The following is an 18,308-nucleotide window of genomic DNA, read 5'->3' on the forward strand; positions in this document are numbered from 1 at the left end:
GACACTATATTTTGTGGAACGGTATTTGGATCTCAGAAATGTTGAACAACAGGTGTGGAGATTGTGTGTTCACCACTGGAAATTGAATTAAGGTGTTGAATCTGTTCCTGATAATTACCCTTTTCGTACAGTTTTATCCTATTTTTGGTCTTGGTGAGTCTGAAAATATAGAAGACTCTTCAGAAAAAAAAAAAAGACACCTAGTGTGGCAAACCACTCTTAGGGTTCCAGGATACATTCCAAAGTGAATGTTCCCTGGAAGTGATTGGGACACTTGGGGGTCTGAAGGACCGTGTCTGCCATGTGGATTGTTCCTGCACCCCAGGAAAAAATTTGACGTGGTCATCTAATGTTGGAAGCATATGCTGACCCTGATACACAAGAGTGCCTCCTTTTTTGTTGAGAAGTATTGGCTTAACTATTCTGCTCACGATTCTTCCCTGAACAGGGTAAGCCATGTAGAAGAGACTGTCATAATGTGGGAATCATTTCAAGAACACAAACAGATTTTCACTGCTGCGTTGTAGCTTAAGAACCAGTAGTCCTTCATGATTTACCTGAGTTGTAGTGATGAAATAATGTTACTAAGAAAGCCTATCCTGTTATGTGAATTTTAGTGGGATCAGAAACACTAAATACAGACATTCCATGAAATGTTTCCCAGCCTCTCGGCACATTCATGTAATCACCGTGAGAATGCCCTGGCATGATTATAATGTGCTTCTTGCTCTTGTAACAGGTGGCTCTCTGAAAATGGTGTATTAGTATGCCTGTGAAACAATTTTGTCTGTGTGCAATAAAAAGATGATATGGATCAAGTACCTTTACAAGGCTGTTAGAGTGGTAAAAATAAAATAGATCTAATCCATTTAGCTTTGCTTTTTAAGTTTCTTTCCAATATATATTGCTACATTTTTGTGTTATACTTTCTCCTTTATGAAAAGCATTGTAAATATTCTCTGGCGATTCTTATTCAAACATTAGGAAGCATTTAATTAGATTTGCATTTTTTTCAAGCACCCAATTGTATTTTGATGAACTTCTTAGATATTCAAGTGACATGTGAATGATTTGCATTAAGCATATTTACACTGTATGGGGTACTGCAGGATCTTTTGATTTTTCCCTCCTGTATTAATGGTTCCATTTACCATTGTGCTAGTGGAAAATGAAGTTATAGAAATGAACACTGGTAAGATACTCTATAGCTTATTAGCTTAAGATAATTATCTGCATGTTATAGTACACATTGAATTATAGTGGAAAACCATTTGTAATAATATTTAGGAGGCCTGGGAACCAAAAATGGTTAAATTATTACACTATGCATTGCCTTGCAATGAAAATGAATATATTTATTGAAGGCTATTTCTGTAGCTAGTAATTCGTGTGTTTCTCTTTGATAACTGTTCTTTTTCTCTTGTTCTTTCTTATTTTTTATTTATTTATTTTATAATTTGCTGCTTGCCATTACAGGAAGTAGAGGTTTGTATTCAACTTCTGTTTCATATTTCATTTTAGATTCTATATGGATTTATGATTTCATGATTCAGGATCACTCAGTTCACATATTTTCCCCCACAGGATGATTACTTCCGTACCTGGAGTCCAGGGAAACCCTTCGATCATGGTAAGTCTAATAATTTATATGCCTTTATAAAAATATATGCCTTTATAAACGTGCTACTTTGAAGATAGTATGTATCGTCTGTTTAGACTTACAATGGCAAAAGTTACAAAACTGGAACAAATGATGCTGTAATTACTTCCCTATCTAATCATGATACCTGGATGTCTTGTTTCTAAGCTCAGGTGCCAGGTTACTTCTGTGAGCTTATGGCCATTCCGTATGCGTGTTTGTTAGTCTGTGTGAGTCACTTCACCCCCGTTCCTGTGCATTCATCACATAATGGATTTATTTGTGCATACTTCCAGTGCAAGTGATTTTTTTGCCCGTTTTCCTGTTCATAAAAGTTTTCCCTGAACATGGACTAGGCCAATTTAATTAGATACTCTAAGGTCTTAGCAACACTCTACAAGAAAGGTCTTGTGTAAATGAGGGACCCATCCCTGAGTACACAGTTTGTGGTTTTGCCTCACTTAACTTAAGACAGAGAAGGATTAAAAATTGTTTCCTACATGTGCAGTGGGAACAGAAAACATTAAACTCAATCCAATGCAGTATTTGTTATATAAGTGGCAAAAGAGGTTTGTTTACTAAGTTCTGTCTTGTTAGAACTGGGGAACTTTCTACTTTGCCCAAGGCAGAGTAAGTTTACAGATAAGATGCCATGAATCACAAACTTATCTCTGGACATCTTTTAAGACCATTTAGGCAAAGGAGTGAATGACAGGACTGTAACAGATCATTTAAGGATCAATTTGTGTTTTGATGTGTCTCCAAGCTTTGACTGGCTCTGTGGAACGGAAGCCTACTTCAAGAAGGAGAACCACTCTTGTTTTTAAAGATTTATTTTATTTTTATTGGGAAGTCATATATACAGAGAGAAGGAAAGGCAGAGAGAAAGATCTTCCACGCAATGATTCACTCCCCAACTGGCCGCAACCATCAGGACTGAGCAGATCTGAAGCCAGGAGCCAGGAGCTTCTTCCGGATCTCCCACGCGGGTGCAGGGTCCCAAGGCTTTGGGCCATCCTTGACTGCTTTCCCAGGCCACAGGCAGGGAGCTGTATGGGAAGCAGGGCTGCTGGGATTAGAACCGGTGCCCATATGGGACCCTGGTGCGTGCAAGGCGAGGACTTTAGCCACCAGGGAACTGCTTTCCCAGGCCACTCTTCATGTATTAAGTGCTTGCTTGTGTACTGTGTGTCAGGTAGGAATGTAAGGAACTTTTCAGCAGAAGTTCAGTGGTCCTTTATTCAAGAACACAGTGAAGGGTAGCTGAGAGAAAGACTCAGCTTCAGAAAGGGCTCTCATGTACTTATTCACTGTATTTTTTTTTCTTTTCATCAGTTCTTAGTTTTGTCTGATTTTTATCATTTTCCCATTCATTTGCAAAACTTCTCTGGCACAACAACAGCCATGGCCTGACTAGTCCGTTTGCACCCAGTCTCCAGCTACAGGAGAAAAGCTGTTGAGCTTTTATTGGGAGCTTTTTCTCCTTCAATGCACAATGCTGGTTATAGGAGTGCGGCTGCAATTATTTCTGAGACTCAGAAAGACTGGTGCTTGAGAAATGCAACCCTCAATTTTTGTTTTTCTTTTAGTATGCATTTCCCAACTGAGGTACGAGTTGTAGAGATGAGACGATGTAGGCTTGCCTCTCTCTTTAGTTTTCGTTTGTTTGTGCAGGGATAGTTTATAATGTGTGTGTGTCTTCCTAGATGATGTTTATTGATAGTTCTCTGAAACAATACTTAGGTCTGATCCATGCTTTACGATAGAGGCATAGTGGTTCCAGGTTGCTTCTTTGTTTGGGAGCTTGGTTCCTTCCAACTGATTTGTAGTGAAAAAAAAAAAAAAAATCAGTGTTTCTGGAGTTGAAATTTGGTGAAAGTGTTGTGTTAATATGATTTAAGCATTTTCCAAGAATGGCTTTATGGCTTAAAATTGTAAATTCTGAAGTCATTTTAATCTGGGTTGATCAACTCAGTTTAGGGTATCTTTTTTTCTGGTTGGTTTTGGTATAGTTTAGCACAAGTTATACCTTAGGATATTCAAGTGCAAATACTCATCATACCAGTCGGTATTTTACCTTGGTTATATCCTTCATGTTGGAAACCGTGAAGGTAAACCTAAGAAAGTGTACTGAACTGGAAAACCACACTGCACATTTTATCTAGAGCCGATTTAGTATCCAAGAACGACGTAGGGCTTCTTGATTTGTTTATTTCAATCCCTATATCAATAGTATTGTTTATTGTAATGATAATGTCATGATAGCATGATATTATGAATAAATTGCCAGTGGTTCTGTTCTGAATTAAACATCAGAAGCAATAATGGGCCACCCTGCTGAGTATCTCAGTTAAGCTTGAACAATTAAGAAATAAAATCATCAGTTATAACTGACAAAATCTTGTTTATGTATAGCAGGTTTTCAAGGGAGACCAAAGAGATGAATACAAATCAACTCTAAATAATCAAGTAGCCAGCCGTCACTGTCTCATTAACATCTTAAGTGATAATGACCATTGGGTCTGGAGTGTTTTGCATTTAGAAATGCAGCATTGTTCTTCAAAATTTTACCTTAAACTCTTCCCTTCTATGGCTTTTTACATTCTCTGATAATTAATGAAATTGAAATGGTCTGTATACTTGTGTCTTAGTCGGCCATAATATTTATATTGCTGCCTTAAGATTTAATATATTGAATTGACATGGAGAGCAATGGAGAATGAGGCTCTTCCAACCATGGATTCACTGTCCCGATCCCTAGAAGGGTCACATCCACCTGGGCTGACCCATGTTGAAGCCAGGAACCAGGGACTCTGTCTAGGCCTCTCATGTGGGTGACAGGGGCACACGCGGGTAGGCTGTCTTCTGCCGCCTGCCCAGTTTCATTGTCAGGAAGTTGTCATGCGATGGTGCAGATTCCTAAAGGAACCACAAGGACAGGGAAAGGTTGCCAGGAGATTCCTCCATCCTTTGGGAAAGCTCTGCTTGCAACTCAATCCTCTGTCTCAAGTTCTTCTGGCTCAGTTTGCCAACACCCTGGAGGAGAGCTAACTGATGGCCTACAAATGAAGACACCAGTGTCCCGTCTCAGCTTGTGGTGCTGAAATAGGCTCCAGGTTTGACTGCAGGCCCCACTGTTTCAGATCCTGGGAGGCAGTAGTGAAGATTCCAGTAATTTGTTTTCTCAGGGAAATTAAGTCTGCTTTTGCAGGCTTTTATGGCATGAATCAGAGGATGAAAACTTTGTCTTTCTCTGTGTCTTTGCCTGTCAAATAATCTTACATTAAAAAAATCTTATATAAATATATTTATTTTAATTAAATAACCATTCACTACTGTTACAATATTAATAATATGATTTTCTTAAGTAGTTTGATCACATCAACTGTGACTTTCATGACCTAATAATGATGTTAGTAGAGCAGATATTTTAGTGAAGTGGAAGGACATATCTGTTTTGGTTAAGACAGATGATATCATGTAGATTTATTCTCTTTCCTTTCAGAAAGTGTGAGTATGCCTTTACTAAAATAGCTTATAAAATGAATTTATACTATTTAATCTCTAAGACATAAATTTATTCTATTTACCTTACCTTTTCTTTTTAAAAATATATTTGTTTATTTATTTATTGAAACAGAGTACTTCTTTAAGAATTAAGTGATAAAGGGCGACCATGTAGCTTAGCTCGTCTACCAGTGAGAATGCCATTGTCATGTCTTCAGTTAAACATTCCATTGAGTTAGCCAACAGTCCATAACCGAGTTAAAGAAGAAGTGGAACCATACCAGTAAGACTAATGTGTGCTTGTGGCCAATAAACAAAGCCAGCTATCAAAAAAGAAACTCACTTCAGGCCATGAGAATGAAATATCTAAGCCTTGTAAACAAGTCACATGAGAAAACATGATAATCTGAATTCAGTAGAAATGTTCATGATGTTCAAAAAGATTAAGAATAGTGCATATAAAATATAAAAAAAATCAGTAATGGTGAATCAAAATCAAGTAGAAATGAAATAAGATTGGGTTTATGTGAAAATGAGTTAGCCAGAGATGAATTTCAATGAATGTATGAGGTAAAATAAAGAAAGAAAAAACTCCAAGATATAATGTGATGTTATGGTACAGTAGAGGAAAGGCAAGGAGGTTAAGTGGAAATCAAACACAAGGATCAGTGTCACATTAGTGGGGCATGGATAACTCAGAAGAGCGTATCATGTGTGTTCCACAGGGTAAACCCAAGAGGAAATAGCAAAAAGCTGATAATATTTAAATATTAAAAATAGCGTAAGACATGTAAGTCTCCTAAGACTATGAGAGTAATAGCGAACTGAGCAAATTCATGCCTATGTCTGTTGAACACAAAACATAAAGGTTGATATTCATAAGCATAACAGAGAGACGGAAAAGCAGTGTGCCTGCTTCCTGTATGCTAATACAGGTAATAAAGATGGGCAGACAATAGAGCCTTTTCAAAATTAATGAGAAGCAAATTATTGTCCAATGTGATACACTCACCCAAGTTACAACCCAGGGGAACTGAAAGCCTTTACGACGTAGAAAGATCTTATCTGAAACAATTTCTAAAAGATGTGTTTGGAAATAAAATGAAAATTAAATGACATTTAAGAAAAGAGTAAAATAAAAAAAATTGATGGATTTGGATAAATTACCAGAAATTAGTAAAACGTGTTGTTAAATTTAATTTATGAATCTAAAAACCAAAGATGATAGAGCCAATTGTCTATACCTAAGATTTTGAGCCTAATATGTTAGAAAAATACGTTTCTTGGCAGAAGCTGCATGTTGTCCTGTTTTTTTTTTTTTTTCTATGTACTACCCCTCAAACCAGAACATCAGATTTCTTTCCCTGAATTCTAGGAAATTTACATTTCTGAATTTTTAAAATTGAGATTTATTTATTTGTATTAGAAAAGTAGATTTATAGGTGACACAGATAATGATATCTCCTGTCAGCTGGCTCACTCCATTAGTGGCTGTGACATCCAGATATGAGTCATCCAGCATCCAGGAGTTTCTGGGTCTTCCACACAGGTGTGGGGTCCCACATATCTTAGTTTTCTGGAAACTAGTTAATCCATTTGACTAAGCTCTGGCTAATTGGGGTGCTGTTGAGTTCTCTGGCTAAATGGAGTGCTATTGAGATGTTGCACTTAAGTATTGGAAATTATGTGTAATGAGCCATAAGTAGTAAACCAATCGCTAAAATGACAGAAGAATGAGCTAAGCGTGACTGTGGCTGTAATGCTGTATAGAATTATACTCGGTCCAGAGTATTGGATTCCATGTCACATAACAGTATTGTTCTTTCTTTCTATCATACATAGGTAGACTTATTCTTAAGAAATACAAATTGGCAATCAACTAAAAATTTTTTAAAGTGAAATGAAGAGAGCATCACTAGTTCAACAGCATGTTGCAAAGAGGAAATAGCATGGTAAATAAAATAACATAAGACAGCAATGAATTCACTTGTGGCAATTATAAGAATTATGAATATATGCAATTCAGCTGTTGCAAAGAAAGCACGTCTAGATATATATTTTTAAAGCAAAAGAAAAACTACATAAACACATCATTTTTAATAACAGATGGATTACATGTGTTATTAACAAGAAAAAGAAAAGATGTTCTCTTGTAAGAGAGGAACTGTTTTCTAACAAACATCAACCATTGTGAGGTTACATGCGCCAAACTACATAATTTTTGCTTTAACATGCCAAGATGGACAGAGTTCATGAGAAACTGAATAGAAACTGCAAGTATTAAATGGAAACTTAGCACATGTCTATCAGAACAAGCAGCTAATGTTCCAAATCGTGAATAATGTCAGGCAGACATTGTTCAGGATGTGATGGGGTTACGTAAGAACAAACCCTGATCTTTCTAAAGGAGTTGGTGGTGACTTCTTTCTTGAGTGACATTTCAGAAAATATGTCAAGAATAATTCAGACTTAATCAAGGTGAGGGGGTGGACAGCTCAAGGCAAACGGAACATGAAAAAAAAGGGCTGGGGATTTTATGATTCGATTAGACAACCGAAGTAGAAAAATTACATGATTGAAGGCTGGGAAATTCTGCACAAAACATATCATGTAAGTTCTCTGATCCTTTCAGTTCACCTCAAAATGTCACATTTGAGAAAAGAAAATGCATTCAGTTCAAAATTAAAACCAGGAAATTTGAGGAAACTTCAAATGTGAGGACTTACTTTTAATCAATGCTATATAGTTTCAAATAAAGAGAATTAAGAGTAGCATGCATGATGAATGATATTCAAGGAGCATAATACATTTAGGTGCACAGTGGTACACCCTGATGACCTACTGCTGCCTTACTCATTTAGAAAAGAATTTGCATTTTAATTCCTTCTTCTGTTTTCAATATTAGACAATAGACTTCAGGTTTTAAAAATTATGTTGCTACCAATTAAATTTAAATGGTGCTTAGAATTATTAGAATTCTTCAGAGGCCTGTTCAAAATGCGCTTTTTAAAGATTTATTTATGTATTTGTGTTTATTTGTAAGACAGTGTGATGTAGAAAATGGTAGAGACAGTAAGAGAGGAAAAGTCAGGGAGATAAGTATATTTCTACTTGATTGCTCCCCGAATGGCTGCATTTGCTGTAGTGAAGAGCACCATCTGGGTGTCCTACGTGGGTATCTACAACCCAAGTACCTGGGCCACTTCCCACTGCCTTCCCAGGCAGGATGCAGGGTAGCAGGAAGGTAGGTTTACCCTATGGATATCAGTGGTCCAAGTACTCGAGCCGCCTCTCACATGTTGAGGAGGTAGAATAGAAATGGGTAAGCTAAGATTCTAGCTCGTCTTCTGATGCTGTTTGCCACCGCTGTACCACAATGCAGGTCCAGAAGCACTTTTATTTGACACCAACAATCACTCTAGCATCATTATCTGAGATTCTACCAGACATGAACACTGCAAAACTTATCATTCCTTATTTTACTATCTGTAGGAATTATTTTAGTGGTTGTGCAATATTCTTTAGTAAAGTTGGCTGAAACTTTAGTATGAGGAATTTTGTGAGTCTTTGTGTGTTGAGAGGGGCAGGTTAGTGACCTGACATGTTACAGGTAAAGAATCCAGCATTTTCACTGAATTTTCCCAAATTCACATGCATGTGTTATCTTGATAGTTTTCTTTCTCTATAACCTATGGTTATTTAACCTGTAACAGAGTTCCACATTCATTTAATATCAGTTGATTATGTATGTTGTGACTTACCTTTAATGTTAGAAGTCAAATTGGTTTACTGTAGCATAAACACACATGCTTTTGGGGACATGGGCATTTGGGCATCCTGCTTTGGAATTAGAGCTGCTTGGTCTATAGTTGTTGGTGATGTGACTGTACCTTAAGTCTCTGGTTCTGTCTTTGGTGAAGCAAACCATTGCATGATCAAGTGAGTTGGAATTCTGTAGATGCTAATACCAATAGCTTCATTAATTGGTAGGTGTGTTTATGATATAGGTAGATATATTTGGAATAAAGTAGAACTATATTAGAATGTCATTTGCATTAAGCTTCAGAAAGTCCTTGTCCGCCTGTCAGTATATGCAAGGCCATAGATGCAGTGCATTTTTGCCTTTTTGGTTTGCCTCTGTATGTCTCAACCAGCCTTATGCTGACCATCATCACTGATGCACAGTTATGGTCACTTGGCCCACTGGCTAGTAGAGAAATTTCAGGCATGATGCCAGGCAAAACCTGCGAGAAGCTGACAGAGATTTTAAAGGATACTCAGTAGCTGAGGAACTGTCCACAGCAGTCATGGGAGAGAAAGCGTCCTCTGCACATATGATGAAGTATGTGTTGATTAAACCAGAAGGGAAATAAAGATGCTGTGATTATCATCTACTCACTGTGTCCACTCCTGGGGGCAGACCCCGGCTTGTTCTTTCCGAGTCCCTGCCTAGCCAACACCACAGCTTCTTATAGCATAAGCACTAGGGGTAAGAAAGCAATATTGTGATTTTCTGCAAAACAATAAGCATAATTCTGAGCATTTAAGAAGCAAAAATGCTAAACTGCAGTTTTAATAAGTACAAAACATTTGGAAAGAGAATTGCATGTATCCTATTTGATGAATTATTAGGATATAGCTAATTTGATCTTTTAAATCCAGTTGAAGAACATTTTTAAATTTCCATCTTTTTGTATCTTGCCTAATGTTTATTTCAGGACTTATCTCTTGAAATATAACTGTTGTGCTACAAGGAGCTTCAATGATTTTCATACGTAATTTAATGGGACTTTTTAGAGGGAATTAGCGCAGATTTCATTTCATAAAAATATATATACCATTTAATTCTGATCTTTTTGCACAATTTTAGCTGCTCATTTAGGCTGGAACTAAAAAGGATGCATTTGGAGATCATTTTAACAACATGAATAAATGTTATGGCACTTCTGATATTTTAATTTTCCACTCTTTTTTAAAACATTTCACTTTCATAGGGCAGTTGTCTGAAAAAAACTGATAAAAGAACTATGTGGTTGTTCTTCAGACTTGCATTCTCCTGACACGTTTTCAAGGAAGTGGTTTAGTTTTGAACACTGCCAGAAGAACCGCGTCTGCAAGAGAATCCAGTGGCAGCATTTTTTAGTTCACTCTCTTCCCTCACTCAACAAGCAGGAGCAAGCAGTGTGCAAGGGATGTGTGTGCAGTGGAGGTGTGTGCAAGGGATCTCTCCATGGAAAGCGCAGCACTTTCTTGGGGTCTAGCAACAAAAGCAATGGCCACTGCTCAGGTTACAAGGGCCACAGAGGACCTCGTGACAATTTTAACTGTAGGAAAAATTCTTTCCCACAACCGTGTGGGCAGAGACCTGCAGGCATAGAGTCCCCAAGAGAGAACAGAAACAGGTGTTTTGATTTCTTTCTTATTCTCATTGCCAGTCTCTCTAGCAAGGGAGGATTCAAGATGACAGATGTCAGAAAGATCCTGTTTATTGCGCAGAGCAAGATAGAAATGGCCTGTGTTTGCATTCAGAGAGTATTTAGCAGTCTATTGCCTTTTTGTCTCAGAGTATGATCTTGTGTTTTCTCTTGCTCTTTCCCCAAACATGAAAAAAAAGTCACTCAGGGACTGCCAATTTTGTCACCCTCCTTATAGAACTAAACACGAGATGTTAAACACTCCCAGTTCTTGTCTTGTATGGTAGAGGTGAAAAGGAGAAGAAAGCTTCATGGAGCTGTGGCTGTTCTCCATCAAGACAGAGTTATTAACTCTAGGTTCCTCTGGCATTTCTTCCTGTCCTCTCTCCGTCCCTAAATACTTCCAACAACTTATGGTGTGCGTGTGTGTGTGTGTGGGGGGGTGGTTTCCCTTTTCTCCTTTAACCATGTGTGGTGCTACAGCTATGAATTTCCTTAGGATATCATCACTTTTTGGCAGTGGTAGTTGAGCAGTGCCATCAGATACTAGCATCCTGAAAGCTCTCTGGATGCATTGTCTGTGCTAGACCCAGTCCTCACAGCTGAGGTTGGGAAAGGCATTTTGGCAGAAGCATTTAAGGTTCCCCTGAAGCAGTCACATATTGCGATCCTAAGGGAGGATATCTGCCCCAGGTTGTTTTGGCCAATGTCAGTACCCTGAATAGCCTGGTGAGAAGAGCATCATAAATACTACAGGCTAAACAGAAAAATTGCTTCTTTAACACAAGTGTATATGTCACCGTGGTTATGGAATAAGTGGACTTGCTGAACAACCAGTTGAGCAACTGTTGGGAAGGCTGGAGGAAAAATCTTGGGGAGCCAGAAAAAGAACTAACCGATGTCAAAGATTGAAAACTCCCTCTAGGTAGCACTTAACAGAGAATGAGTTTATCAGTCACTGTACATAAAAACATTTCTCCCACTGAGCTCTTGTGCCAAACATTCAGTCTTAATCCTTCTGTATCTGCAAGCAAGTTTATACCCACTGTATGTGCTCCAAACGTCTCACATGAGAATTCAAGGGTTTGCACTGTAACTTTCTCACTATGGATTGCATTGTAAGATTGAAGTTTCAGGCTGCATACATCACAAATCTGTTACAGCACTGTCCTTTGCTCTCTCTCCTACCTGGAGCCTCAGTGAAATGAGTTACAGAGCCTTGAGTTAGAAACAGTCCATCCCAACGACACCACTCTTCAACTTAACAGGGTCCTGGAAGCTTGGCCACTGTGGCAATTCGTACAACTTGTGCAACATTTAATCTATTTTATGGGGCTGGTGGTGGCACAGCACACTAATCCTCAGATGGCTAGCCCCTGTATCCCATATAGATGTTGATTTGTGTTCCATCTGCTCCACTTACAGTCCACCTGGTTGCTGATGGTCTGGGAAAGCAGCAAGTATGGCCCAAAGCCTTGGGACCCTGCACCTGCATGGTGATACTAACAACTCTCCCTCCTTATTCCTTCCCCTCATGTTTAGAATGTCATGTGTTTGGTTTCACTTTGCAATCATGGGCCTAACTTTAGGTTAGATATAGATATCAACACATAGCAAGCAGAAAGAATAATAAAAAAACTACTACTCCTTAGAAGTATAGACAAAGGGCATAAATAATATTCAAACCCAGGTTGTCAATCGCATGTAAATTACATTTTTCATACTGTCTGTTAGTTACCACAGATCAGGAAAATATCTGATATTTGTCTTTTGGGGATTGGCTTATTTCACTCAGAATAGTGGTTTCAGCTTGGTTCATTTGGTTGCAAATGATATGATTTCAATTTTCTTATGTCTGAGTAGCATTTCGTAGTGCATATGTATCACAATTTCTTCACCGATCTTCAGTTGATGGGCATCTGGGTTGATTTCATATCTTAGCCTTTGTGTATTGTGCTGCTGTAATCATGGGATTACAAGTAATTCTCTCAAACATAGAGTTCATTTCTTTTGGATATATTCCCTGGATTGGGATGACTGCATTGTAGGTTATATTTATTTTCAAGTATTGGAGGAGTCTCCCTACTCTCTGCCATAATATGCTGCGGCATTCCCATCATTCCCCCCAACAATGGATTCAACCTTACCAGTGTTCATTGTTCTTTGATTTCTATAAAGTAGCCATTCTTAATCATATTTGTTTTGCTTTTTTGTTTGTTTTGCATTTTTCTAATGGGTGGTGATCTTGAGCATATTTTTTCATGTCTATTGGCCATTTGAATTTCATCTTTTGAAGAAGGACTGTTGATGCTGTTTGCCCATTTCTCAACTGGATTATTGGTTTTGTTGTTGTTGAGTTTCATGAACTCTTTATAGATCCTGGATATTAATCATTTATCAGCTGCATAATTTACAAATATTTTCTCCTATTCTGTTGATTGCCTCTTTGTTGATGCCTTCCTTTGAATGAATTCCATTTGTTTATTTTTGCTTTAATTCCCTGTGCTCCTAGATTCTTTTCCAAGAAGTCTTTGCCTACACCAATCTCTTACAGAATGTCCCATATGTTTTCCTCTATAAGTTTGATGGAATCAGGTCATATGTTTAGATCTTCAATTCATTTAGAGTTGATTTTCATATAAGGTGTAAGTAGGGGTCTTTATTCATACTTTTGCACTCATAGGTAGAATTTTCCCAGCACTGTTTGTTGAAGACACTATCTTTTCTTTCTTGGTTGATTTTAGTTCACTTGTCAGAAATCATTTGGCTGTAGGTGCCTGGATTTATTAATGTGATTTCTGTCCTTTCCATTGGTCTTCATGTGTGTTTTTTGCCAGTGCTAGGCTGTTTTGGTTATAACTGCCCTGAAGTACATCTTGAATCCTGTGATGCCTCCAGGTGCGTTTATTGTTTTGTTGATTTTGTTATTCAGGATCTCTTTTGTTTCCACTTTAATTTTAGCATCATTTTTTTCTACATCTCAGAAGAATGTCGTATGTATTTTGATTGGGATCACATTGAAACAGGACCTTGCTTTCAGTGTTGTGGATATTTTTCTAATATTCACCAGTGCCTTTTCATGTTCGTCATATTGATCCCTCACGTCCTTAGATAAATTTATTCCAAGATATTAAATGCAACTGTTGTGAATGTGATTTGTGTTACCAGTTCTTTCTCAGTCATAAACACAACAAGGTTCATAGGTTAAGTTATTAGATAGTTTTTCCTGAAGCAAAAAACAATGCCTTATTATTTTTTTAGGTTTCTAGGTTACTGCACCTCAGAAAGGGTGTGCAGGATTCTATAGAGAAGAATGTGGCCAAGTGAATGCCACTGTGTTTGTTGGGATCTTTCCAGAGGTAGTTCTACTCAGTGCTTGCAAAAGAAGTGAATGAGTGATGCAAAAGAGAGTGAGAGATGTTACGTTGAAAAAAAAATTAGCACAGGTTAGGTGCTAACTTTCTTATTTTTTTAAGGTTTGTTTATTTTTATTGGAAAGTCAGATTCACAAAGAGGAGAAGAAGAAGAAGAAGAAGAAGAAGAGAGAGAGAGAGAGAGCTCTTCCAACTGCTGGTTCACTCCCCAAGTGGGCACAATGGCTTAAGCTGAGCTGATGCAAAGCCAGGAGCCAGGAGCTTCCTCTGGCCCTTCCATGCGGATATAGGGTCCCAAGGACCTTCCTCTGCTGCTTTTCCAGGCCACAAGCAGGGAGCTGGAAAGAAAGTAGAACATCCTGAACACAAACTGGTGCCCACGTGGGATTCCCACACATGCAGAACGAGGACTTTAGCCACTAGGCTGTCGGCCGCACCGGGCTCAGGTGTTAAGTTTAAGACACAGAGCTGATAATAATCCATGGGTTTTGGCTAAGAGCAATTTAATTGTGTTACGGTTGTGGTTTCAAGAACAAAATCTTTTTTTTTAAACATATTTTTATTGCATTTCATTTTTTTTAAATTAATTACATTGCATTATGTGATACATTTTTTATGCACTGGGATTCCCCATGCCCCTCCCCACACCCTCTCCCCATGGCGGATTGCTCCACCTTGTTGCATTTCCATAATTCAAATTCAGTTGACATTCTTTCATTGGAGATATTTACCAAGCATAAATGCAGCATTCCATTGTCCTGGTAAGTTCAATGGTTTGTTGGTGAGACCATCTCTGGTCTGAAGGTAGAGCCGGCAGAGCATCATCCCAATCAATTAAAAGCCCCAACACAACATTTCCAACCATTTACAACATTATGGCATTAACTGACATGGTATTGGTTAACCAATATGTTACTATCAAGAACAAAATCTTAAGCATCTGTATTTACAGTGTGTTATGCTTTGTAGTTTTTAAGCTGCCAACATTGTGAGTTCTAGTAAAAAATACAGATGGCTTAAATCGCATGTACACAAAACAATCTTTTCCAAATTGTAGATCCCAACAGGAGGTGTCTGACAGTTTCTACTCCTGTAATCCTATTGTATTGGTAATTTGTAGAAATTTTGTTATACTGATTTGGTTATTTATGCATAATTTTACATAAAATACTCTATTGTTATTTTTATGGGATGTTTAGTCTGATTTGTTCTTCTCTCACCATACTTATTTTTAAGTCTCCATTTCTCTATAACAGTAGAGGTGTAATGGGATTTTGACAACTATCTAATGTAGATTGTATAAATTAGAATAAATAATGAAAATATTAATAGTCTCCATTTACATGATTGTTTTTAAGCATGCTACTTTATATGCATTATAATATTTTATTTAAAATGACAGCATTGCTTTTCAGAATGAAATACCTTATACAAATATATTCAAAGTGAGTATGTTATGTATACTTATATATGTAGTACAGGCTTTAATGATGAGAGATTGAAATTTTCAGAGTTCAAACTTGAACTCAAATTAGAGTTCAAATTTAGAAATGTGGGGAGGGGTAAGATGAAAGAATAGGGTGAGGTCACATTAAAATGGACAGAGAAGGATTAGTAGGGAAGAAGCAGAGAGGGCACAATCGCAGATAGTAGGATTGGGCAGGCCATCTGCAGAGAGACCTGGGTCCTGTTGACATGGGGAAGCGACGGAGAGGGGGAACTGCTGCAGCTAGGAGGCACCCCAAGGGCGAGAACAAGGAGAAGAGCTCCTTCAGCAGTCAGCTGGGAAAGGAAGACCACTGACGAAGCAGGGGAATTCTAGGTCCAGTTGAAAGAGATCAGCAGAGCCACTGTGCACAAACAGAGGAGTAAACACAACCCAGCAGCTCCTGATCATAACCATGGGAGGCGCGCCAGGCACCATTTTGAGTGTGGCAGCAAAGGCCCTTGGAAATAATAATGGGCTGTTCATGCACTCTTCTGGGGAGAAGCCACATCCAGCTGGCCAAGGATCTTCTCCACAAGCTGATACCATGTATGTATTTTGCTGGTTCCATCAGGAAAACAATACTGACTTGGCATCTCACTGGTTCCACTAAAAATAGATCTAGGTTGCCCCTTGGCTAATCTCCCTCCAGATTCTGCCAAGAAGCAGAAAAAACAACAACCAACCAACCAGCCAGCCAAAAGCACTGTTAAGAAATGGGTGAAGGAAGTGAGCAGGTATTTTTCAAAAGCACAAATTCTGTTGGCAAATAAATGTACAAAAAATGCTTAGGCTCCCTAGCAAGTAAAAAGCACATCCAGCTTCCACCAAATTCTAGTGAGAACAGCCTACATACAGAAATCTACTAACAACCGTTGGCATAGGTGTAGGAAAAAAGGTACCATTCTCCACATGGTGTGCATGTGGGCTAGTGCAGCCACTATGGAAGTCAGTATGGAGCCTGTTCAGACAACTGAAAATCCATCTAACATATGAGCCAGCTATTCCACTCTTGGGAACATATCTAACTGAAGTGAAATCTGCATATGAGAAAGCAACCTGCATCCCTTTATTTATAACAGCACAATCCAGAGTAACAAAGACATAGAAACAACCCAGATGCCCATTAAAAGGGGAATGCATGAAGAAAACTTAGTATATATACTGTATGGAAGACTACTCAACCATTAAAAAGAGTAAAATTCTGCCATTTGAAACAAAATGTTCCCAACTGGAGACCTCTATGTTCAGTGGATTATCCAGTCCCAGAGGAACAATCCCAAAAGTATTTCTGCATATTTCAATGCGTATGTTCGTCCTGTTATCCTGAGTGTGTTTTTCCCTCACGTCCTGGCATTTTTTCCAGTTCTCCTTTTTGTTTCTTCTGTAAGTTTCAGCATGAAGGCAACTGGACTGTTAGTGCCTTTGGCTTATTTATACCAACTCTACTACCAACAGCTCCTTAACAATCAACTAAGCATTGCTGATCATGACCAATATTGGTTACCTGTAGCAGTTACATTCACAGTAGCCTGAACGTTTTAACATTCAGACTTGTTATCTGCTGGTGAATAAGTAAGCAAATGTGAAATATCCATACAATTGCACATACTTCAACAAAGCACTCCACTGACACGGCTGTTGCAATAACACTCCAACAGCATTTCTTGACTTTGTTACCATCACAGCATTATTAACAGCAACAGAGAGCTTTGGTCTTAATATTTGTTTTGATTGTGGTTTATTTGGTTATAGGTCTCTGCATCCTAGCTTGTGAATAGAACAAATGCGATTAAACTGTGTTTACACTGAGTCAGGGACCTGAGAGTGTCCCTTATTGGAGGAAGAATATGAAAAACAGCTACAACTCAATACTATGGAAACCACTTGACCAAATTTTGTTGGAGGAAAATAGAAACCTCCACTGAAGAGAAATGTGTCTTAATATTTGTCTTCACTTTTCTGTTTTAATTTTCAGCTTTAGATCCTGCTAAGGATCCGTGTTTAAAAATGAAATGTAGCCGCCATAAAGTTTGCATTGTCCAAGATCCTCAGACGGCAATCTGCATTAGTCACCGGAGACTTACACACAGGTAAACACGGGTAAACATAGCCTGCTGATTGAGTGGTAGTCCTTAGCATAAAGACAAGCCAAGTATGAATATTTGATGATGTCTTTTATAGAGAGTTTCAGTGAGTCAGTGTTAGAAGTTTGGTTAATATAATTAGGATTCATTTGAATTAAGTAACATTGTAAATCAGAATTAGTATGAATTCTAGATTTTCAGGAATACATATTATTAAATTAAGATTGAGTCATGTATGTAATTTTCCGAAAATTTAAGGAACAATTGCAGTTTTGCTTTCCTCTAAATATTCTTGTGTTTGTGCCTATGTGTTCCCTAGGAAAGCATTAAAAGCAATGTTTAACAGAGGTGATGAATTAATTTGTGTTTATAAAAGATATAAAATCATATAATAGAGATTTAGAGCGGAGTCCCTAGGGTCACCATCCTTAGAAAGCACTCATGCTGTTCCCTGAAGACTGACAGAGGAAAGGAATCAGACATCTGTTACCACAACCATCAGTACCTCTGTAAGGTTGGCTCTGTTTCCAGAAGGGTCAGAAGTTTCAGAACTAGCCTGTGTAATTTGGTGTTGAGTTTTAAAGTTTAGAACATGCCACAACCAAGTCATGTGATAAGTGAAGGAAACAGGTGTATTTATTGCCTTTATTACTCTTCAAGGAATTCTCTCCAGTTCAGTCTTCTCTGTGATGGTTGATTTAATGTATGTATTGCTTTTAAGTTAAGTAGTAAGGGAATTTTGCTGTTTGGGTTATGTTCAGAAAATGATTGGATTCTTGACTTTAGCATACTTGCATGAAA

General features: G+C 38.0%; 1 protein-coding gene across 1 annotated transcript in view; it reads left to right on the plus strand.

The window, feature by feature from the left end:
- The window catches only part of SPOCK3 (SPARC (osteonectin), cwcv and kazal like domains proteoglycan 3), a 145,939-nt gene that overhangs the window by 61,018 nt on the left and 66,613 nt on the right, over positions 1–18,308 (plus strand). The window contains exons 3-4 of the mRNA XM_058657472.1: positions 1,585–1,630; positions 17,399–17,513. Coding sequence (XP_058513455.1) covers positions 1,585–1,630; positions 17,399–17,513 — 161 coding nt within the window. The remainder of the gene's footprint in view (positions 1–1,584; positions 1,631–17,398; positions 17,514–18,308) is intronic.

Source organism: Ochotona princeps, chromosome 32, assembly GCF_030435755.1.
Source record: "Ochotona princeps isolate mOchPri1 chromosome 32, mOchPri1.hap1, whole genome shotgun sequence".
Lineage (NCBI taxonomy): Eukaryota > Metazoa > Chordata > Mammalia > Lagomorpha > Ochotonidae > Ochotona > Ochotona princeps.